We start from the raw sequence: 24,145 nt of genomic DNA, 5'->3' as shown, positions 1-24,145 counted from the left end.
TATCCTCTGACCAGTTGTCTTCAGTGTTGATTCACAGGGCACAATCATCAAAAAAAGATTATGTTAAATAATGTTAAAATATTTGCTTCAAAACCTAAAAGCTGAATTGATTTCATTACATGTTTATTGCTACTAAGAACAATCCTGTTAAATTAAGGATATATCTTCACATTAATTGAGCTTCCTTTGAGTTCCTTTGGACACATAAAGCGTACCCTCAATATAAATCCTGCAGATTCTGAATAATATAAGTTCATGAATAAAATACGGTTTTCATAGGATGTACTGGAATGCCTCAGACAGGCTCTGCTTACATGACTGAATATGTATGAGTGGTGGAGGATTTGCTGAAGACTCGATCAATAAATTCAAGCAGCAGAAAAGATTTGTAGGCAATTGTTTATTGCAATACACGACAAGACAACGGCCAGCCAGTCAACGGATCCACCCCACAGCACATCGGGGCTTTCGTTCTTATACATTTTTCTTATCTTTGGTCACATGTCATAACATCAAAAGGCAATTGTTTGTGTGACAAACCTGTCTTTCTATCTCAATAATGTGTGTGGGTGTTTGTGTTATCTATGTTTTTCTGCATGTTCCGTTAAATAAAATGTGTTAGATGCTTGTTTTAAGATTTGCGTTCACTCCCAGGATCCGTGTGAAGTCAGCTGAGGGGGGCACCAGCTAAGGGAGGCCTCAAGGACAGGCTTCGTCTCCTCTATGTGCGAGTGTGTGCCCATACCTCCCAAACCTTGGATGGCCTTCGACCTCTACAGAGTTTCCTGCAGGTGTGCATGTGAGTGTATGATTTCATTGAAAGGGCACATAAAGTTCAGACTGTATCTGTGTAAAGGGTCATACTTTGTGCAGGCTGCAAAGGCCCACACACATACCCTGTGGTTAAAAATATGTACCATATAAACAGTGACATTAGTTGTGATACTGTTGTTCTTGACAATTATTAGTGTTCCCATGATAGTGTTCCCATGATGCTGCATGTTAATGGTTTTCCTTTCTGTTTGTAACATTCATTCAACATTCAACCATGCTGGCCCTATAAATGTGCATTGTAGGAACCAGCCCAGTGTGTACGATGCAAATATCTACATACCTTCATCAAAATCTCATGATCATAAATAACAGTATTATAATCTGCACAGTTCGAACAAAGCTCTCTTCTACACTGTTTAGCAGGTCGTACCGAAAGCACCTTGACTCAGCTGTGCTGAGGATTCAAAACTATCAAAATTCCAGCCTTCAGCCTTCCTGTTGCCAGTGTCCTTCAAAAGGGACATTCTTCTGAAGACCTCACTACTCCAATGACCTCTTGGGGATTTAAGACTGGACCTGTGCTACAATTATACCCAATTTTTATGTTTCCGCTTCAAGCTCTTTTTATGTCCTTTCTCCATCTGCAGCTGGATTCTGTCTCAAGGTCCATCTGCTCTTTTGTCTATTCTTGTTTCAAAAGGAAAGAAACCATTTGTCTACACAGCCTGGGTTTTTGAGCTAAAGCCTGAATGCTTGTTATTGGCCTCATCAGACTGACCTTTGTGCCCTTTGTGTGAAGCATTTACATCCATGGCTTTCATCATGTGACATGGCCAGTTTTGTCGTGTTCACAGTTAACGATGCAGTCTGCACATCTCATCCTCGAGAGAAGCCACACTGAGACTTGGTACATGTATTTTTCATTTCTGCCGGTCCTTTTTATCATCTAAGCAATTAGGAGTCTTGTGTATATATTTGTCACTTTTAATTCCTTTTTTTTCTGTTTATACAGAGTTGCAAATATTTGAGCACCTTAAAAAGGGACCAAACTGCAATGGCTGGATCGCTTAAATTGGAGCTTCTCTGGGATGCTGCTGGTCTGCAGTGGAAAGCCAGCGAATTGGTGACAAGGTAATGGGTGATCAGGGTGCGTTGATGGTTGTGGGGAGCACAGGCTGCACCAACCAACAGAAGTTGTAGCTCAAATTGCTGAAAATGTGCATGCAACTCTTCTGATAAAAAGGAATGCATGGTACACCACTATATGTGTGCTGAACCATGTCCACCATCAAAATTCCTAAAATGGTCACATGAACATCAAAACTGGAGCGCAGACATGTGGAAGAAGGTGTCCCGTTCTGATGAATCATGTTTCATGCTTCTTTCACGTCATGTGGATGGCTGGGTGCTTGTGCATTGCTTACCTGGGGAGAACATGACACCAGGATGCCCTATGGGAAGAAGACAATTGGCAGTGTGATGTTTTTCAGATCTCAGTCCAAATAAGCATCTGTGGGATTAGCGGGAAACTACATGTCCACATACCACAGGACACCTTTGGAGCTTTGAAATGAGGATGACCTACACAGCGTTAGGCAGGGGGTTGTCAGATCCAGAGATTTATAATTCTTCCTGAGTGAGACCTTTGTAAAAGATTAAACTTGATCTCTCATTATATTTTTCCTTTGAAAGTGGATGTATTATGCAAGCACGTTGAGCTGCAGACAGTGTTCATTAGTCTGGAGTTCCTGTATCAATCATCATTGTTGCAATGAGGAAAAGGTCAGGAAGATCATCTGTTCGAGTTTATAACTAATCCTTAGTAGCTAATTAAGACGCTGATGTCCCCTCCCTTTGTGTCTGTGATCAGAGGGCAGCACGTTGTGTGTTTGTTTCTGAATAGTTAATGGCTAGATGAATAAAAAATTGAAAATACATTGAAAAAATACATTATGCCTTTATATTGAGCCATTTCCTGTTGTGCCTTCAAAACAGGCATTCAATCCCTTATCTTCTGAGAATCCTAATTATCAGATAAGATACTGGCATCTGACCCACAGAACTTTATCTCATGTAACTGATGTTTGGGTTATGTTTTGTTCGCATTCATTTGGGGATTGCCCAGCCATTTTTTCAGTTAGCTATAGCTATATTATTGACTTTAACAACTTATCTGTGTGGCTTTTCAAATCAGCAAATTTTTTTCTCAAAGAAACCTTTTTTAATGCAGCTGAGAAACATTTTGTCAGTCATCTGAACCTCCCCACTGTTTAATCTGTAAACATCTAATATCACTAGAGGTTGATTCTATGAAGCTTTCGACAACTATGGCAACATGGGGAGCAGCTTTTCATGAAGCTGAAGGATTCATCAGCTTCTCTTGAACACCTAACTGTTTTATATTCGCTCATGTATTTATTTTAATATTTTTTGTGCATACATGGAAGTATACAGTGCATTCAAGGCCAAAAGTTTTGATATTGGCACAAATACTGGTTTTCACAAAGTTTTCACCGTCCATTTTTATTATGGCAATTTGCATATATTCCAGAATATTATGAAGAGTGATCAGATGAATTGCAAAGTCCCTCTTTGAAATACCTAAAAAAAACAAAAAACAAAAAAATTTCCAGTGCATTTCAACCCTGCCACTAAAAGACCTGCTAAGATCATTTCAGTGTTGGAGAGCACAAGGCTGGAGATCATTCTGTCGTGCTGACTGAGTTACAATAGCAGCCTGGATGCATTAGAAGGAGGGCGATGCTTGAAATCATTGCTCTTCCTCTGTTAACCATGGTTACCTGCAAGGAAACATGTGCAGTCATCATTGCGCTGCATAAAAATGGCTTCACATGCAAAGATATTGCTGCTACTAAGATTGCACCTAAATCAACCATTTATCAGATCCTCAAAAGCAGCAGGCAGATGTGAGTTCATCTTCACACACAGTGAGGAGGATGGCCTGGTGTCAAGAAGGGCAGCAAAGAAGCCACTTCTCAAATTGCTGAGGACAGACTGATATTCTGCAAAAAGTTCAGGGATTGGACTCCTGAGGAATGGGGTCATATTCTCTGATGAAGCCCCATTTGCGACTGTTTGGGGCATCTGGAAAAATTATTGTACAGAGAAGTAAAGGTGAGCGCTACCATCAGTCCTGCCTTGTCCCAACAGTAAAGCATCCTGAGACCATTCATGTGTGGGGCTGCTTCTCATCCAAAGGAGTGGGCTCACTCACAATTTTGCTTAAGAACACAGCCATGAATAAAGAACGGTACCAAAACACCCTGCGACAGCAACTTCTCCCAACCATCCAAGAACATTTTGGTGAAGAACAATGCCTTTTCCCGCATGATGGAGCACTGTGCCATAAGGCCAGGGTACAAAACATTGAAATTTTGGGTGCATGCCCATGAACTCTCCAGACCCTAATCCAATTGGGAACGTGTGGTCAGGTGGGTGGACAAACAAACTCCAAGCACTGTTTATGAAGGAATGGGTTGCCATCAGTCAGGATTTTATCACAAGCCAGGGCAAATTGCAGATGTCTTGAAAAAAAAATGCTGCAAATATTGACTCTTTACGTAAACGGTCAATAAAGGCCTTTGAAACTTGTAATTACATTTCAATACACCACAGAAACTTAATACAACTCTTGATGGTTATAACTTCTTGTCGCAGTCAGAATAAAGGTCCCACTCATACAAGTTTTTGTTATAAAGCATTTTTGATAGCAAAACCAAACCATTGTACTTCCCACTGTTAATGTTTGTACCCATTATCCTGCTTAAATAGGTTACTGCTAGTTAGGAATACTTTTCCCATAAGGGGAGCATTAGTTAGGTGCTACATGTCTTAGTAACTTCCATGTTCAGGAAGTGCAGGAAACAAAACTTCCCAGAACTTTGTACACAGCATCTTCTGAACTCCATCATACTACCCTCTCTTCCCCAGGTTAACTAATTATAAGATATGATTCCTGAATAAATATAAGGTATATTATGCACATATTGGCATATGGTCATGCAAGCATACACTACATTAAAAATGGAGAAATCCCATTCTATTCAAAGGGGTTTGCGTTAAATAAAAAATTTCTATTCAAAGGGGTTTGCGTTAAATAAAAAAATGAAATAATGTATTCACATCTGCTGATGCTGTAGATACTATACTAGTCTGAATTTTTTTTTAAAGTGGCTTAACATTTGTATATTACCCTAAACTTGTGTTTTTATATGTATGTATTTATGTTTTAGAAGTGTCAGCGTTCATACACTGCTGAAATGAAACATTATGTTTCTTCAATTGGGGCTCTTTAGGAATCCTTTTCTTTGCAGAGAGTGTTCTTAAAATTGACACCTGTTATTATGTTGATGGAAAGTGCGCCAGATCCGTAATTTCAGCATTCCTATAAGGGGAAAGCAGCAATGTGTTCTAGGCAGTGAGACACTTTGCTTTTTCTGTACCCGCAACTTCCAATGTTTTTTGGATGACTGGAATGACTGTAGATCCAATGCAAGTTCATACGGTGAGCTCCAGCAATCTTTAAGATGTCTGGCTTTTTCTTATTTTCGCATTAATAAGGGGTTAAACGTATGTGTGTGGAGCAGTGGTCAGCGCAGCTGTGCAGGAGAGGTGCCATGTGTGGATCATGGTGCCCTGGGCTTCAGCTGAATCCACGCCAGGGAAAACCTCCCCCTTATCAGAAACCAGGTGTCCTTCTGTGAGGCCTAGTGACGTAAATGCTGAACTTCACCTGCTGACCATGCCTGGTCCCCTGAACCCCCCAAACACATCTGTACCCCCCACACACATCTGTACTAGGGAACACCTAATATTTTAGCATTGAAGTAATTTAAATAAACAAGCTTACAGCAGGTTTGATCGGTTTATTTACATAAATGCTAAAATATTAGGTTGCTTTCCTAATAATATAATAAATATTATCTTGCGTTCCTTTTTTTTTTATGGAAATGGTCGAGCTGTATGTATATTACATATTACATATGTAATGGCTCCGAGTCCAATAATTTAATTACAAGTAGTAATGTTACATTATTATAAGTATATGAACTTGACTATATGACTATAAAACATGAAACAGAAACAACAAATGTAAAATGTCCAGATGCCCTGTGTCCTGTGTTCAGGTGCCATTGCTCGTGGCCACTAGCAGGAGAAGGGTGTTAGGACTGTGTTTATTTTTTTATCTGTAGGATACAAGGAACTTCCCTATAAGAGGAATGAGGAATGTCCCACAAGACCATTCAACATAATGAATGCATTTGGGAAGGCATGCATAAATTAACTACATGTGTTCAGGTGAATCAACAGAATTTCAATATAAAAAAACCACAGATGGATGAGATTAATAAAAAACAGATGGGTGGGAAAAAAACCTTAAGCAACTTACCATATAGCTGTAGAAAACATGCTCATCTGTTTTTGTGAACTGATGGACATCCCTTCATCCTTTTCCATATTGCTGGTAGACAGTAGAATAGTCGTGCAATGCTACTCGGTAAAATAATTCTGTCCTCCCCCGCATGGTACAATATGGACCCTGGGATTTAGCAATCAATGGAATAATCAATGTACATTAGATTGCTAACATAAAAAGTAAAGGGTTCCAAGTCACCTATTAACATCTATAAACTGAAATCTAATGTCAGTGACACACTAGTAATGTAAAAAAGATCATTTTGTCATTTTTCTTTACAATTTTGATTTTCTTTGTATGTTAATACATGCATGTGTGAAATACTTTTGATATTTTATTTAGATGATTATGGATAACTATTTATGACATTCAGTTTCTCAAATGATTAGAATATTATCTACAATTAAATTTCAACTCCTGAAAACATCATTATTAATGCTATAAACATTTTACTAGGACGGCATAGTCCTAGCGCCTCTGGCCTTCTAGGTGGTGTAATATCCTTGTCTCTCTGCCCCTATTACCTGCCCATGCATCAACATTTTCTATTTAAGATCCCTTGCTTGCCCTGCCCTGGTTGCTTGTCTGTATTGACCCTGAATTTGACTATTATTTTCCACCTCAGGGGATATTAAATGTGTGTTTTGGGCCACCATGCCTGTTTTCTGCTCTGTTTTGTTTTTTAATGAACTCAACTTTTGCAAAGTCTTGCATTTGTGCCTCATGCCTCAAGTTGTGACAATGGCCAAACCACAGTTTAGTTGCTAAGCCACCTTATTTAATCAGCACGCTTCTTGTTGCTTAGTGTTGCCACGATAAAATTTTAAAAGATGAAATTAGAGCGGATACCTCAAAATGCATGGTTGTAACTCTGGTAACTGTTGGATCCATAAAAGGAAAACGATGCCACCCAGTTGCTCCACTCACCCTTTCCTTCAAGTTGACATAACTTATGCATGATTTGGACCTGGTTCTAGTAATTTATTCTAAGGTTTCTTGTTTATACAGGTTTACTTTTATCCACGCTGATCATAATTTATGGCATATTTACTAAAATATGATGCTTGGGGGCTTTTCTTTTTCAAAACTCTTGTCTCCTGATTTGACCATGAACTGACCCACTGAAGGCTTTTGTGTATTTTTTGGCCCCAGGCTTTGACTGTTTTCATACACCGACAGATTGGCAGTGTTCACCCTGCAGAGTGCTGATGTGAGCCCACTCCACAGTAAACTGACTCCGCCCCTATGTGTGGTACTATGCTTTTCCCGCCATCTTGAAAAAGAATGAACAACATGGACATTACTGTCTTTCTTTTCCAGTTGTGGACTTTAAGCAATGTATGAGAATGAGAAGCTCAACCAACTCTTTTCTTTCATTTGGAGTTGGAGCATTTTAAATCAAATCTTCTCATTGGTGAAAGGGTGGAGTTATCTTTTATGTGACAATAATAGGACAGCCAGACTCAGCTTGAAGCCATAGAACAGTTAGATGAGGAGTTTGTTGTTTGTCTCTTTTCATGTCATAATTGGCATGAATGGTTGCCCAGTATTGTGCACCTCACATATGCATGAAAACACCAACAACTACCTGATTTTGAGAGCCATCACAATCCTTCCACTGAGCTTGTGTGAGTTCATACAAACACTCTGCAGGGTCCATTTAAAAACTGCCGTTGTTGCTGTGTACAATGATTTATTCAGTGGATGCAAATAAACTCTGAACTAAAACCCCAATTTGTAACAAGTTGTCTGTCTAGTTAATTCATAAAGTTTCCCCAGAACTGGACAGGACACAAGATCATTTATTCTACTGGGTCAAACCGGATCAGTCAAAAATGCAGCCAACATAACCATTAAAGAAAGCAGAAAGCAGAGCAGAAGCGAAGGATTTGTCCATGCATGAAGGACCAAAGTGAGATTGAGGTAGCTGCAGAACAAAGATCCTCTGAAGCCATGAGCCATGAATTGGTGGAGAAATTGGCTCTGAGTAATTATGCCTGGTGCCCAATGCATGTTACATATTACGCATCACATATTAACATTCACATTGTCCTGTGAAGGAGTGAAGAATATTTCTGTTTAAGTTAAAACACAGCGTCATACAAACTCCTTTAATTGTGACCAAATAGAGACAAAAGAAAGTTGACCCCATTTGTTACTCTGGGATTTAGCCGGTAATTGGGGTATATATCTTGAGGTGTGTATCAACAGATGTCCAATAGGGAGAGTTTATCCATGTGTCAGTTCGTTTATACATACAAATTCAACCTCTGTGATTATTTCTGTTGCACAGCATGTGGCGTATTGGCAGGCATGGCTTTAAAATCTAGCGATTGTGAGGACTGTCAGCCAGGGCTATGGGTTCCTCACATTTTAAACTCAGTTTGCTAAAAACATAATTAAAGATCACGTTCTGGTGCCCTAAATCTATTTGATGCACAATGCTCAACTAATCAGGTATATTAGGCATGTCAATATATGATGTCACACTGCTTATAAATTTTGCATGTTAATGCTAAAGGTGGAAGAAACATCACATTGTTAAGATTGTTTTATGTAGTCACACAGCATCTTTATTTTTTTTAAGTTGATGATGATGATGATGATGATGATGATGATATGTCATTCACACTTGCTCCGGTGCTGAGACATCTGGTGTGTGTTTGTCCTCATTGTGAATGTGGAGGACTTCCGCCTCGCCAATCCTCTCTGCAAAGAAAGGTAATAACAGAGGCGGTCAAAGACTTTATCACCTGCCACCTCTTTCATACGTGATCATACAACAAGAACTCTTGTTGTCTTCGTACTTTCACACTGACTTGAGCATCAACCATTACAAACACACACAATTGTATAGGACACTCACTCACTCGATTTCATATCAGCTTAATATGTCATAAAAAATCCATGTATATTTAATAATTATATACTTCAAAGATTGTAATTGTATAACATCAGTAACTATTCTACTCTTTCACATACTATATGTTCAGCCAGCAGCCATTCTGTGTAAGTTGATGGGTTTCTTTAACACACAATACAAACAAACACACACACACACACACACACACACACACACACACTGAAAAACTAATCACAGGTTAAACTTTTAAAAAATGAAGTAATCTGTCACACCTAATAAATTTGATCATTGCCATAATGTAAATAAAAAAAAAACCTGCTGTTGGTAGCATTATAGTAAAAGAAGCATAAATTAGACAGCTTAGTTTAAAAGTGCAAACTAATATTTTTCAACTACTGGAAAGTGAAAAAAAAAACACATTAAACAAACGACAGCTATGGTTTATTTAAAAAGCACCAACATGTGAGAAAGTGCATGAGTACTCATAGCTCTGTGCAGTCCTGTGCGTCTGCAAATCATTGCACTGAAGTGCACTTGACATGATAATAACAGGAAAAATCCTTCTCTAATAACCCCATGGGGTCACTGTAGACGCTGCTGTGGGTGTATCACGGTCATCTGCTGCCGTGCATCAGGCAGGAGCCATTAAAATCCTATATAATGTGTGCCGTGTCCTGAGTTTACCTGGTTTGTCTTTGGCCGACGTCTTGGGATGCACTCTGAAAGGCACGATAATTTAACATGATTAAATGCCACTTTGAACACAGTGTTTACTAAAACCAGCATATTTATTCAGTTCCAACCAGGCATTTGGACTCCTGGCAGTGACAATACCTCACAATTAATGCCACCCTGAGGCTTGTCAATAAAAAAAATTACAGCTGCTGCCTGACTGGTGATGCTTGTAGAATATAAATATAACAGCCATAATTAAATATTAAAAAAGGTAAATTGTGACATAATCAGAGTAAAATATTGGTGTGAGGATCTGCTCTACTCGGTGTCAAAATGTATCTTGCCTATTAACCACTGATTAATCAGAGCTGCTGTGTGTTTAAATGCAGTGTAGTTATTATTCTTAATATCCTGAAAACACTACAGTAAATGTCCTCATTTGCTCATTTGACAGTTGTTAAATAATAATCTTAAAACTAGAAATACACTGCTGTGTTTTAATACCGTTATTAATCACTGTACTAAGAGGGCCAAAAAAAATCGGAACCACTTTAATTAGTTTAATTAGAATTCCGCTGATTAGGGTTTTTTTTTTTTACTGTGCGGTCCTGTGCCTCTGCTGTTGGCCAATCAGGGATGGTCTCGTTGGCAGGGCCGGTGCTGATGATAGAGCAGTTTGTTCATGACCCGCTGTGTGCAGCTGGGTGGGCAACAGCGTGTTGGCCATCGCTTTCTGGATCAGACCCATCACCATGTCCTTCTCTGTGTGGTGGGGTGGAAAGTTAATGTACGATTAGATTCATTTTATTAAAAAATTCTTATATATACACTGCTTATATACACTTGTTTAGAATTATTTAGAAATGTCCTTCTTTATTTCTAGTAAGAACATTTGAATTTGAATTTGGCCAGTTTAATTGCTTCTTTAGTCAGTGCAACTGTTGTCAACTCTACTTAAATAATTGAAAATGTTTTTTTATTATGAATGAAGCTTTTAAAGTGACAGGCTTAGGTTAACAAACACAGAATTCCACTGGAACTCAAGACTCATTGTTGCTGATAAAATTCCTCTCTACATGTATGAAGTTTTTCAATCATTTACAGACATTCCCAGGAGTTTTGAGCCATTTGACAACTTTTTAATGGACCAAACATTTTTTTTCCATCCAAGAAAAGGGTACATTTCTAAAAGAGCCTACATTTTTGAATGTTAGTTTATGAACAGTTCTATGTTTTTGTAATAAAATAGTTTTGTGTGTTTGGGTCAACTTTTATTAATATTAGGGATCTATTGTAGATCCCTAATGTGATGTGTATGTATGGTTTCTTTAATGATGTGTATGTATGGTATATTTAACAGCTGTAAAAATTAAATGCTATTATTATGGTTTCTTTAATGATGTGTATGTATGGTATATTTAACAGCTGTAAAAATTAAATGCTATTATTATGGTTTCTTTAATGATGTGTATGTATGGTATATTTAACAGCTGTAAAAATTAAATGCTATTATTATTAAATGTTTTAAAATGACCTGTTACAAGACATTGTCACATCCCTGTTAATTACAGTATAATTGACTTGCTTATCTTGTAGGTGGAAAGTCATATTTCCCACAGTGCATTTTAAGCTCATCTTTTAAATAATTCATGCATGCACACTCCACCTCTCCCATCCCGGGACCGGTCTCCACTGTCGACTTTCGGATGTCTACATTTCTGCCTGAAATGTATTTTTTTTGTGTTTTTCTCTCCACATTGGTGTCACCCCAACGTCTCTCCACCCGCCATGCCTGTCTAGAACAAATTCCTCCCCCCACAGCCCTCTGGTGGCGCCTCTGGCTTGTTCAAGTCTGGTTCTGCCCAAGGTTCTTTTTCCTATTATTCAGGGAGATTTTCTTTTCGGGATTCAGGCTCCAGTTTCAGTTGTGTGTCATTAAAAAGTGGAGTGAATTCAAAATTTTTGTTAAAGATAATACTGACTTACTTATTTTACATGGAAATATGTTGCTTGTATTATATAGATTTTTTTACTTATGATATCAAATAATATACAACCCCAAATCAGAAAAAGGTTTTTTTCGTCAAATTGTATTTCATTGCAGACAGTATGAACACATGTTTTTTCTTATCAACATAATTTGGTTTATAAATAAATATTCAGGCTTGCAACACATTCCAAAAAAGTTGGGACAGTACAGCATTTGCCACTTTGTACAGTTCCCCTGTCTTTTAACAACACTTAAAATAAGTTTAGGCATTGAAGAAATCCAGTGACTACGTGTTGCAGGTGTTAGTTTGTTCCATTCTTCCTGCAAACAACGTTTTACGGGGTCTTCGTTGACGCATTCCGTTTTAAAATGTGACCAAACATTCAGCAGGCAGGCCAGTCAAGCATCTGCCCCATCTTCTTACGCAGCCACGCTTTTGTCATGTGCGCAGTATGTGGCTTGGCATTGTCTTGCTGAAATAAGCATGGGCGTCCCTGGAAAAGACGGCAGCATTTGTTCCTCCAAAACTGAGATATACTTCTCAGCATTGATGGTGCCATCGCAGAAGTGCAAGTTACCTTTGCCGAAGGCACTGACACAACCCCTTTTGGACTTGTTTCTGGTAACAGTCTGGATGGTCCTTTTCCTCTTTGGTCCACTGCAAACGGCGTCCATTTCTTCCAAAAAGGATGTGAAAAACTGATTCTTCTGACCACAATACACGTTTCCACTGCACAATGGACCATCCCAGATGCCTCTGAGCCCAGAGAAGTCGACTGCACTTCTGGACACTACTTATGTAGGCCTTCTTTTGGCACAGTACAGTTTTAACTGGCATTTCCTAATGTAACTACGTACTGTAGTGCTTGAGAGTGACTTCCTGAAGTAGTCCTGAGCCCACGCCCTTGGCCTTTGCGCACGGTAATTTCTCCAGATTCCCTGATTCTTTTTGACAATGTTATGCACTGTAGAGGGAGGAATGCCCAAACATCTTCCTATCTTTCTTTGAGAAACATTTTTTTTCATCATTTCAAATATTTTTGCCTGCACATGGTGTCAAACTGGTGATCCTCTGCCCATTTTTGCTCCTAAAGGAGTCGGCATTTCGATGCTGCTTTTGCACCGAATCATGATTGCAATCATCTGCCAACATCACCAGTTTCAAATCACATCATTATTTAGTTATTATACCTCATTACTACCCCTGAATTGCCCCCATCCCAACTTTTTTTGGAATGTGTTGCAAGCCTGAAGGTAGATGTTTATTTACAAATCAAATGATGTTCACTATCTGCAATGAAATAAAAGGGAAATTTGTGGATTACTGCTTTGTTTTTTTATTCACATTTTCCACCCTGTCCCATTTTATCTAGCGTACATGAATTTAGACAGCAGGAGGAAACCGGAGAACCCAGAGGAAACATGCGCCAACACAGGGAGAGCTTGTAATCCCCACACACACAAGGTCTGTGCCGGCAAATAACACCACCAGAGTGTGTCAAACCAACTAAATTGTACATCCATTTTCATTTAGCTGGCCCTAGAGCCAGGCCTGGTTTGTTTCAGGTCCCTTTTGCCATAAATTTGCCAGAAAGAGTAAATGAAGTGCAGTGATACCTCTTTGCCCTGCAAACAGTAGCCACTGCTGTACGAGATGCAGAGAGTCGGTCTGAAGAATCTGACACAGGACCTCCAGAACCTGTCAGCGAGAAGAAGGCAGAAAAGATGCACTTTTGTTATCTCTTTTTATTTTTTCTGTCCTGCAGGGTGCTTTGCAGATGAATTGCATATCAAAAGGTCAGCTGACTTCAAGTCATTTTGAAGATTTTTTGTTCGTCCCTGTTTGTGCTGAGGGACAGTGAAGCGTGTTTTTCTTTTTGTGGGGGACCTATGATAATTTGGGAATATGACTGACACTGTATTTCACGTGAATCCGGATGTCCTGTGTGTTTGTGTGGTGTGTGTGCGCGCATTGCTAAATAGAATACCATCAGCTCCTGGTCATAGAGTGGCTGTGCAGCACCGGTCATGTGGGTTCCAGGACGACACAGAGAGGCCCGGGTGCCATAGCGACCCAGCGCACGAGTCGGTGGGGGTACGAGGCGTCCAGTCTCAGCCGAGTACTGCGATCTCCGGGCACTGGCATCGTCCTTCGTGTGGCGCTGTAGAAGGAAGATGCACACACGCGCCACCTCATCATCATTAAACTCATGTTGTTAGCAGACTCTAAAAACAGTCGTTCCCAATCTTTTTTTTGTCCAAGACAATCTAGGACCCCCCCAAGCCCCAATTCCTACCTCAATACATGCATTACATAAAGAATAAAGTGATTCATTACAACCTTTTATTTGCAAAAAACAAATAGCCGTTGTAGGTTTTTGTTCTTATTCTCCTTGTGGATTTAATTGAATTTAAATGTGGACCAAACATTTTTTGATTCGGATTATACAGAATTTTACTATCCTATTGGATGTAATATAGGGATTTTGTAAATGTAATGTTTACAAATATCATGTTAGTAGCCTCACAAACTCAGCACAGATTAAATTGTGCGGACCCCCTGCGATCTCTAGCGCCCCCTGAAGGGGGGGTCATGGACCCCAAGTTGGGAACCACTACTGTAACACACCACCTGAATGACATTCAAGCGCAGTGCTAAGCGCTAAGTGCAGGGCTTGCACGTCTAGTATAAGGTCAAAACAAAAATGCAACTTTATATTTAATGAAGCTTGTGCCTGTTTGACAGAATAAGGAAGCCGCATGACTGCGAGCTGAATTTTAAACTCTGCTGTTCATTAAATCCTCATTAAATGTCGTGTTCTGGGTGGCAGAAATAACTACATGCCAAGAAAAAGGGTAATTAGATTCTTTTCTTAACGGCCAAGTGGTGGGTGGTAGTGGTCTAGTCGGTAACACATTCGCCTAAGAACCAGAAGACCACAAAGTCACACGTTTAAACCTAACTTAATACCATTGTGTCCCTGGGACTGTCCCTGTTGCTGCGTAAGGCGCTCTGGATAATGTAAATATGGGTTATTGTTCTTTTATCTACTCGTGGTCTAAGCAGCGGTGGCCTAACGGGCTAGGAAACAGATGACGGGTTAAACACAGAGAACACATTTCGTTGTGCGAGCTGTGCTGTTGTGTGGCAGTGGTGGCCTAGCGGTTAAGGAAGCGGCCCTGTAATCAGGAGGTTGCCGGTTCGAATCCTGATCCACTGAGGTGCCACTGAGCAAGAGCACCGTCCCCACACACTGCTCCCCGGGCGCCTGTCTTTGCTGCCCACTGCTCACTCAGGGTGATGGGATACATGCAGAGGACACATTTCACTGTGTGCACCGTGTACTGTGCTGCTGTGTATCACATGTGACCATCACTTCACTTTGTTTCACAATCACTTCACTTTCTGAGGAAATCTGAGGACATTTTTCATCTTACACTAGCAAAATTGCCCCGTGCTCTTTAAAAATGGTGCAGCACACTTTCGTCAGAGGAAGGACATGGAAATACCTACATCTTTTTTGCTTTTTGGGGGTTGTGTCGACATGCTCACTTTTGCAGCGAGATACTTCAGCTCTTCTTTCCATGCCTCTGACAAAAGCGCTGTGTGAAAAGTATGAAAGGTTGAATTATGGAGCCGGCGTGTTGCGTGAGGCCGACTTTTGGCAGCACTCACCTGACCCAGACTTGGAGTTGATGTTGAGAGCCCCGAAGGGCGGCTGAGGGCCCGGTAAACCTGGGAAGGACCTGTTCACCTGGCTTTTAATGAGGGGGTGGGGATACAGAGGGGTGTGGAGGTACCAGTCATCGTTCACGATGCACACAGGGCTCCCGTTAAGGCCTGCGAACGGGAAAAAAAAAAGTTTAAATACTCAATACCCAAGCTCCTGTGCCTCTAGAGCCACGCCCCCCACCCAACTACAACCAAAAGACAGTTGTCAGGATGCAGAAAATAAATGAACTCACTTGTTCAGAGTTTTCATTGCCTTTTTACTGCCACAACAAATACAATATAGACTATTTAGGAAAGTGAAAAAAGTGTTAAGTTTACATTATTTGGAGTGAATATGTCACCATGTGTTTACTTGGGTTAACAGAGGTATGAAATTAGGGTTGTAACTAGTCTTGTTTCCTTAATTGTTTCACAAAGAGCTACTTGGTTAACCTTATATTAATTCATTGGTGTAGCTCCCCTTGCAATTCCCCCAACATTTCAGAGTTTGTTAGGTTGAATTTGCCTCCACCGGTTACTAAGTCAACCATTCTGTTCTTTAAAACGCAAAACAAGCCCTCCCTGCCGCCTCCAACCTCATTAAATAAGCCTGTACTCTCGCCACCTACTGGAAGAGAAGTACAACTCTACAACCTCTGCCCGGTTTTTGATCGACGGTCTTCCGTACAACCACACGCAATCAGTGATTTATTCAAATGCGTTCACAGCAGTGACCTCTGATGCACGTACATCTACGCAGGACTCGAGACTGAACGATTTCAATGCAATCATTGATTCAAAAACACCCACCAGCCACTGAAACTATGTAACGGTACCAATTTGAGGGGTTTTCAGTTGCAAACTGTGGTCAGTCTCCTGCTATGTAGTGCATCCCAGTCATCACAGGGGGTATGGTCCTGACCAGAGCACCACTGTGCAGCCGGAACCGCATTACGTGGATCCACAGCCTAACAACACAGTCATGCTGAGGTGGAATGTCTGTATCATTTTTATTTGACGACCTTCTGATATTTTACACCCTCCCGTACGTATGACATTTTAGGTCACTTGCTGTCAGTTCCATGGTTTGTATTTCATTTTTAGTGGGAAATATCCTGATAAGTTTCAAAACTGCTCCTGTCAAACTAACTGTACATCCTGCAAAAAAAAAAAAAAAAAAAAAAAACCCAGGGGAGCTAATTATGTGTTTCTCAAACTGCTGGAAAAGTGCCAGTGTGTCTCCAGGAACAGGAAAAACCAGTGCGTCCAACTCACTGTGCTCTGCAATCATGGGAAGCTAAACGTCCCGCAAACACAATGGGGCCGTACAAAATGTTCAGTTTCTGCAACACAATATTATACGCAGACTCATAAAATAGGAATAGCAGATATTGCAATGGCCATCCCCGATTGCAGGAGCTGGAAGCCCACCTTGAATGTGTTTCACCCGGTTGGGGTGAGGGCTGTGTCGGGAGAAGAAGGAATGATGGCTCAGGGCGCCAAAGCGGACGCTGCTCCTGGGGCTGATTTTAGCCATTTCGGCGATCCTCTGGGCAGGACTCTTGGCCAGAGGGACCTCCGTCACCGCCTTGCTGAGAAGCAAAGGCTGGGTCTTCACTGTAGACGTGTCTGGACATGGAGGAACCCAGCTGGTGTTTATCTCTGGTGACCCCATCATCTGAGAACATTACAAAAAAATTGCCCACACAGTCTCATATTTTCAGAATGTCAGAATCAGTCCGATATCTAAATTACCACAACATTTGCACTTTTTAAAATTCTGGCTGCAGAATAAAAATGACAATAAACAAATTGTGTAATTGTACTGACAAACAAACTGTTTATATTCTATCTTTTAAAGAATCTTACCATTGTTAAGTTGTAAAAGCAAACTTTTTAAAAAAAGATATGTTTAAGGCCCACCTCAGACTCCAGGCACAGAAGAAGTGTGCAACATGCAAGCCTCTGAACTGCTGTAGGTCCTCCAGTGTTTCTCAAAGTTGCTAGGAGACCTGATCTCAACATGCAAAGTAAAAGCCTCCATCCACAATTAGCAGCCAGCTCCAGCTCAAAAGGCCAGTCTGAATGTGTGGGGCTCGGCTAGTTAAAGCACATTATAGCGCCAGGGCGAGAGGGAATGAGACATTAATGTACGTGCATACAGACGTTCACAAAAGCTCACTACCCTACAGGGAGGGTTTAAATATAAGGTGATATAAAGTGAAGTGCACAGCACTATGCACACAGTAAAATTTGTCCTCTGCATTCAACCCATCACCCTTGGTGAGCAGCGGGTAGCCATGACAGGCGCCCGGGGAGCAGTGTGTGGGGACAGTGCTTTGCTCAGTGGCACCTCAGTGGGATTCGAACCGGCAACCTTCTGATTATGGGGCCGCTTCCTTAACCGCTAGGCCACCACTGCCCCCCCGCTAGGCCACCACTACCACTGTGCAAGAACATCTGTCCGATTCTGATGTAAAGTAAAGTAAAGTGAAGTGATTGTCACATGTGATACACAGCAGCACAGCACACAGTGCACACAGTGAAACAGTGTGATGTGTACTGATGATGTCCAAATACCCCAGGTATTTTTAACATAGTAGCCCATAAAGTAACACATCCGCCTATGAACCAGACGACTGAAGAGTCACAGGTTCAAGTCCCACTTACTTCAATTGTATATTACTTTCATGTATATTATAATGTGGGGTTGTCAACTACTTTACATTAGTGTACGTTTTGCTATTAAGTAATTGTTCCAGTTACTAATGAATGCAAAACAAAAGCAAAGAAACTTGAATAAATAACCAGTGTTCAATTTTTTTTCTATTGTCTGCAATAAACAATGGTTTAAAAAGTGCTTATCTCAACAGAACTGTTTTTTGTTTATTTTTGATACATTTTTTGTGTTTCTTTACTATTGTAAAGAAAAGGCCTCTTTACTCTTATGTACTGGCCAATGTGGTTCTGGTCATCAATGCCTCTCAAGCACCAATGAAATATGATAATAAAAAACAACAACAGAACAATGCGAAACAGTACAGTTAAATGTGTGTTTATAATTGTTATACACACACATACAACGATAAACTATATATATATATATAGTTTATGTGTGTTTATAATTGTTATACACACATACAACGATAAACTATATATATATATATAAAAACAATTCTGTTGTAATCTGTCCCTGTCCTGTTTGTCCTTGTACCAGAGTGTGTGATGGAGGGGCACAGGACAACAGGACAACAGGACAGTCTCAGAAAGACTTTGCGGTAATAATAATAAGCATAAAACGAGTATACAATGTAAAGAGTATTTGTAAGAATGACTGTTTAACAGTAAAATCTGTAGTGCCAGAGGACGCATACAATCAGCATGAAACGATTCAATTTAAAAATGCTGATGAACGTAATCGAGTGGACGGATGGAGAGGTGAGTGAGCGAGTGGATTTCCCTTCTCTCCCTCCATCAGGACCCGGCGCCGGAGCAGCCAATCAGAAGCGCGCTCGGTGCGTAAAGCCGCACCGACCGAATCCGCCGCAGACGGGCGAGCAAAGTCCCGAGCCGCACATGGACGAGGTCGCCGTCTCCATGCCAGCGGAATATTAATAGTAATAATAATAATAATAACAACAACAACGATGACTTCCTCCACTGAGATGGCAACTATAACCCCCGAGGCGCTGAAGGAGCTGCTGAAGTACTACAACCTCTCCAGGCAGGACTTCATCCAGACCTACAACATCCAGCCGCTGGTGTACATCCCGGAGCTGCCGTCCGGGGCGAAGAGCTCGTTCGTGCTGATGTACACGCTGATCTTCATCCTGGCCCTGGTGGGCAACAGCCTGGTGGTGTACGTGGTGGTGCGGAAGCGGGCGATGCTCACCTCCACCAACATCTTCATCTGCTCGCTGGCCGTCAGCGACCTGCTCATCACTTTCTTCTGCGTGCCGTTCACCCTGCTGCAGAACATCTCGTCCGAGTGGCTGGGAGGTGAGTGCCTGCTTTTATAACCTCATCCAGCCACCATCAACTAGATGAACTATTTTAATACGAATCGACATCATTAAAAAAAAATATATATATTTTTTTTTATTAGGGGTCTTGGTTTGCAAGACGGTCCCTTTTGTCCAGACCACTGCGATAGTGACCGGCATCCTCACCATGACCTGCATCGCGGTGGAGCGCTACCAGGCTATAGTGTACCCGCTGAAGATGAAGAGGCAGTACACCCCCCGAAGAGCGTACAAGATGCTAGGTGCACTCACAAACTTTCCAGGGGCTCTCAGTTTCGGTGGGACCCAAACCGTACAAGTTAAACAGCCATTCTTCATCAGTTGGTTCATTTTACGATTCTCTCGTGCTCAGCACACCTTCCTTGGTGATGTTGATCTCTATCTGCCTGGTGACGAAGAGCGACCACTCCTTCTTTTATATAGCAACATAATGATGGAAACAACGAAACGGTTGTTTAATTAGTCGATTTTAATAACCGATTACAACTCATTTTACTGCTTCAGCTGATATAAATAAAATACAACGTACACTTTTAAAACCCTCATAAGTAACAAATCATTATTTGACAGGGCAGAAATGAAACCATTTACTACGGCAATAGTGTTGCTGTATTAATGAATCCATCCTGTCTCATCATCATCATCATCATCAATCCTGCACTAGGGGTCGTCTGGGCTGTTTCCGTCGTCGTTGGATCCCCCATGCTCTTCGTCCAGCAGCTGGAGGTTAGTTGAGATTTACTGTTACGTCATGACTTGGGGTGGAACAAAAATGTAAATATATAGTGGCACCTCCTTAGGTGATAAAGCTCAATTCTGGATAGCAGTATATCTAGTGTAAGTTGAGCACAGAAGCCTGTGTCTAAGAACATTTTGCGGAAGTTAAACTGTTAATCACAGTAATTGCATATGAATGTTATTTCTTCTCAATCTTAGACATTCCCCACACCTTACTGTGCAAAAAAAAATGAGTGGGGCTGTAGTGACCGTCGATTATGGCAGATTGAGGACAATTTTTTGCAACCAGACCATAACTGCTCACACAAAAACATGTTGAGCATCAGTTTGTATCCAAGATGGATGATATACTGCATCGGGTTAACAGAGTTAGCCCCACTCAGTTGGTAACACTCTGCTTCGGCAGGTCAAGTACGACTTCCTTTATGACCACCACCACGTGTGCTGCCAGGAACGCTGGCGCTCCCTCGCCCATCGCCAGGTCTACACCACCTTCATCATGGTGGCGCTGTTTCTCCTGCCCCTGGCCGCCATGCTGTTCCTCTACACCCGAATTGCGTTCGAGTTGTGGATCTGCAAGCGTGTGGGCGACTCCTCGGTCCTGAGCACCATGAACCACCGGGAGGTCAACAAGATCTCAAGGTACTCGGCTGATTAATGAACATCAGGGGTTCTCACCATTTTCCACTGAGCAATGATGCAGGTATTATTTCAGGGTTTAGCGAGCTGGAAATGTCAGCGAGCCTTGGTGCCTCTCTATGTACCCGTCTCTGTGACCTTTGACCCTGAATCAACTCAAAACTGGACTGGCTTGAAATTGAACATCCTGTCAACTGTAACAACTAGGAAAACTAATTCTTTAGCCTAATTCAAAACATGATCAAAAATTGTGATGAATGGAAGATTTATTAGGTATTATCGTATGAAAGGCATTTGTAGCTGTTTGTATAATCTTCTTATTTGGGTCAGACAGTATCCAGCCTTTATTCCTAAATGTCACCTATGAATCATTATCTTCCTGTAGCTTTTTTGAAATTGGTCAGTATGCGTGTGCTTCTAAATGGTTTCTGAATGATTCAGCAAACCATTAAAACTCACAATCTTATTCCGAATAGGAAGAAGAAGCGTGCTGTCAAGATGATGGTCACCATTGTGCTCCTTTTCACCATCTGCTGGGCTCCATTTCACACAGTTCACATGCTATTTGAGTACAGTAAGTTCACCCTGACGTCAGCTCCAGAAGAAAGGCTTCCCATTTTCTTAGAATGATTTCCAGCCTGTTGCACAAACAGCAGCCTAACGCTGAAACTTCCTTATTCCAGATGATCTGGAGAGTAAATATGATGAAGTCACAGTCAACATGATCATTGCTGTGGTGCAGGCCATTGGATTCTTCAACTCTTTCAACAACCCCATTGTCTACGCCTTCATGAACGAGAACTTCAAGAAGAGCTGCTTGTCCACTTTGTCAGCCTGCATTTGGAAATCCAACCACAGAAATGGCGGTGGGGAACAGGCCAACATGAGCGTGCAGTTCTCACAGCCCTTCAAGCGGCAGGCTTTTCAGGTCAATGGAGAAGACAATGGATCCAAGCACCACCTGGCCGAAAGCGGACCCTCGTCCTCCTCCAACATGTTTTTGGCATTCCCAGAGGTCAAGATTTCTGCTGTCACCTCAGAGCTACCAACAACCAGCTCTCGGCCAACATAAAATTCATTCAAAACCCATTTGGGTGCTATGTGTCAATAACAGTTTACAGAACCATATGGACTGCTTAAGGTTCTGGAGGGTTTCAAATGAAGCATAATGAAATATTCCTGAAGCATCCAAGAATAACCTGTGAATACCTCAGCCCATCCATTTTTGGAAACCCACTTATCCAGCTCATGGGAAAGCTGGATGCTTTCATTGAGTTCCAGGCCATGACTGGGCCTATGTGAGGAAAACCCACATGAGCATGGGGAGAACCAGTGAACTCCACAAGAAGAAGACCCTGGTTGGAACCCAAGTCCAAGTCTCCACATTTTACGAAACTAGGCAGGAAACTATTGAGTGAGGATAATGGCATCTCAGTGCTACCAGTGTGCGCCAGTAATCGAGCATGACATTATGAATGTTGAAAAAAAACAAATGTTGGTTACACAACATTTGTAATTTTTGTTTAAATGTTGTATAAAATTGTGGTTCCCAAACTGGTTTGTTACGGGTTGTCACAAAAATCCAGTCACTTTCAATAATTCTACATTTAATTTTGTTAATAATGTAGAAAAATAAAAAACAATAATGGCAATTTCTTATGGAAATGGGTAGGGGCTAAAAAATAGTCTGATCTATAAAAGTAAGAATGTGTTTGGGAACCACTGATGTTAATACATGTGATGTCATTGTGACGTGGTGGCTTAACGTGTACTTAACTGTTGAACCAATTCGGTTGTGAGCAGTTATTTATTTTAAGTGATCACAGAACAACTGTACGAGCACTTGGAATGTTGAAGGTTGAGCTAAAACACGAAATATCAGCTGGGACGTTGACATAAAAAGAAGCCAAAGTCGGTCTTCTTCAGAGTTCTACGTTGGAGCGCGTCTCGGTTCTAAATTCCCACGAATATACTAAGGCTGTAATCTTTTCATAAAATTAAAGGATCTACTTGGTGCTTTGAAACTGGTGAATATTTTTGAGAAAATAGTTGATGGTACACAAATGTAATATATTTGTGCTAATATGACCTCAGAGGGCCACAGAATAGCAGCTTTTGAAGCTCATAAGACTGGAAGAAAGGTCTATAGTCAGGCAAATGGAGGAATGCCAGCAGGATGTACAGATCAATGCAAACCAAACTAAACAAACAAGCTCATCGTGACCAAGAAACCAAGACGGTGTTACACTTCTGATTGAGAAAAGAAAACCATCAAAATAATACATGACTCTGGCACCGGTAATACATGACTGTAATACATGACTCTGGCACCGGTCAGATGTGGGCTGAAGCTCCTCATTGTTTGGTGGAAACCATTGTCAAGTACCTCAGAAGCCTGAGCTCTGCACTTCAGGAAGCATCGTTGCCAGATTGTACTTCATAACATGGTTGGATGCATGATAATATTGTTTCTGCACCCCGCTGTGAACATGTCTCTTCCTGGAAATTTCTACAGTCAATAAATTCTGGCAAAATGGTAAGATTCAGTTTTAATTTAGTCAAGACAATGACATTTACATTTGCAGTCATGGTAACCAACATGTCTTCTGGAGTATTGGATGTCACATGGATCAATAGACCCTTAAAGAAGAGCATGGCATTTCTTTTAAAATTAATTTTCATGGAGCTTTTCAGAAGGTGATCTTCTTTAAGGGTCTATATATCCATGTGTCAATAATCACCCCCCAAAAAATCCAATTTCAATATCTGATGTCTAATTAAATGGAAATGAACCTTTCATGCACTGTAGCAAAGTGCTTTACAAATTAGGAAAGGCTAAATTAAAATGGATGACACGTTTCATTAACTGTTGAGCTGTATCACAATGACCAAAGCATATCAGCAGCATATCAGACTTTCAAGGCCAAGCTCTGGCTCAGATTTAAATAAAATGAAGGTTTCTTTCTATCCTTTTTAAAAACGGAATCAAGGTGGCATTATACTGATCAGTCCTGGTAAAGGTAATTATTCATTCCTGCAGGTTCATTATTATTTTACACACATAAAATAGTTGGACCAGAAGATTGGTTTGATGTTGTGAGTAGAATGCCCAAGCTAATTGCCAAAACTAATAAAGCTGCTGAGAACATGCTCACAAGACCAGTCCTTCAACAGTCCTTAGTGTAATGATAGTAATGAGTAGCCTCCTTGTTCCAAGTCTAATGAATTAGAGGTGGTGGAGACAACGACCTCACTGACTAGGATTACTTCCAGGATTTTGTATGGTAGAGGGATT

At 40.9% G+C, this 24,145-nt stretch overlaps 2 protein-coding genes across 3 annotated transcripts; one reads left to right on the top strand and one right to left on the bottom strand.

The window, feature by feature from the left end:
* Positions 1-8,758: 8,758 nt before the first annotated feature.
* tbata (thymus, brain and testes associated) lies at positions 8,759-17,431 on the bottom strand. 2 transcript variants are annotated; one of them, XM_028969964.1, is made up of 9 exons: positions 17,375-17,431; positions 16,883-17,129; positions 15,416-15,580; positions 15,254-15,342; positions 13,728-13,901; positions 13,357-13,438; positions 10,349-10,511; positions 9,759-9,793; positions 8,759-8,920 (listed from the first exon to the last, which is right to left on the bottom strand). In XM_028969964.1, the coding sequence occupies exons 2-9, from the start codon at positions 17,127-17,129 to the stop codon at positions 8,838-8,840; spliced, it is 1,038 nt and encodes a 345-aa protein (XP_028825797.1). In that variant the 5' UTR covers positions 17,375-17,431; the 3' UTR covers positions 8,759-8,837. The 2 variants fall into 2 exon arrangements, with proteins under 2 accessions (XP_028825797.1, XP_028825796.1); XM_028969963.1 differs by having other exon boundaries at positions 17,321-17,417.
* A 1,512-nt stretch (positions 17,432-18,943) lies between these two features.
* Positions 18,944-23,467, top strand: qrfprb (pyroglutamylated RFamide peptide receptor b). The gene is made up of 6 exons (XM_028969743.1): positions 18,944-19,450; positions 19,557-19,715; positions 20,138-20,199; positions 20,618-20,853; positions 21,327-21,424; positions 21,534-23,467. The coding sequence occupies exons 1-6, from the start codon at positions 19,099-19,101 to the stop codon at positions 21,920-21,922; spliced, it is 1,296 nt and encodes a 431-aa protein (XP_028825576.1). The 5' UTR covers positions 18,944-19,098; the 3' UTR covers positions 21,923-23,467.
* The last annotated feature ends 678 nt before the right edge of the window (positions 23,468-24,145 follow it).

The sequence above is a fragment of the Denticeps clupeoides genome, chromosome 2 (genome assembly GCF_900700375.1).
Source record: "Denticeps clupeoides chromosome 2, fDenClu1.1, whole genome shotgun sequence".
NCBI classification, from domain to species: Eukaryota; Metazoa; Chordata; class Actinopteri; order Clupeiformes; family Denticipitidae; genus Denticeps; species Denticeps clupeoides.
The sequence above is the reverse complement of the archived record's forward strand: the minus strand, read 5'-3'. Positions and strand labels throughout refer to the sequence as shown.

Coding starts and splice junctions, on each gene's coding strand:
- tbata (XM_028969963.1), bottom strand. Junction 15,343..15,415: donor CAACTCCAAGTCTGGGTCAG/GTGAGTGCTGCC, acceptor CTTTTCACACAG/CGCTTTTGTCAGAGGCATGG. Junction 10,512..13,356: donor ACTGTTTGCAGGGCAAAGAG/GTATCACTGCAC, acceptor CCCACCACACAG/AGAAGGACATGGTGATGGGT.
- qrfprb (XM_028969743.1), top strand. CDS start 19,099: ATGACTTCCTCCACTGAGATGGCAACTATAACCCCCGAGGCGCTGAAG. Junction 20,200..20,617: donor TCTTCGTCCAGCAGCTGGAG/GTTAGTTGAGAT, acceptor CTGCTTCGGCAG/GTCAAGTACGACTTCCTTTA. Junction 21,425..21,533: donor TCACATGCTATTTGAGTACA/GTAAGTTCACCC, acceptor TCCTTATTCCAG/ATGATCTGGAGAGTAAATAT.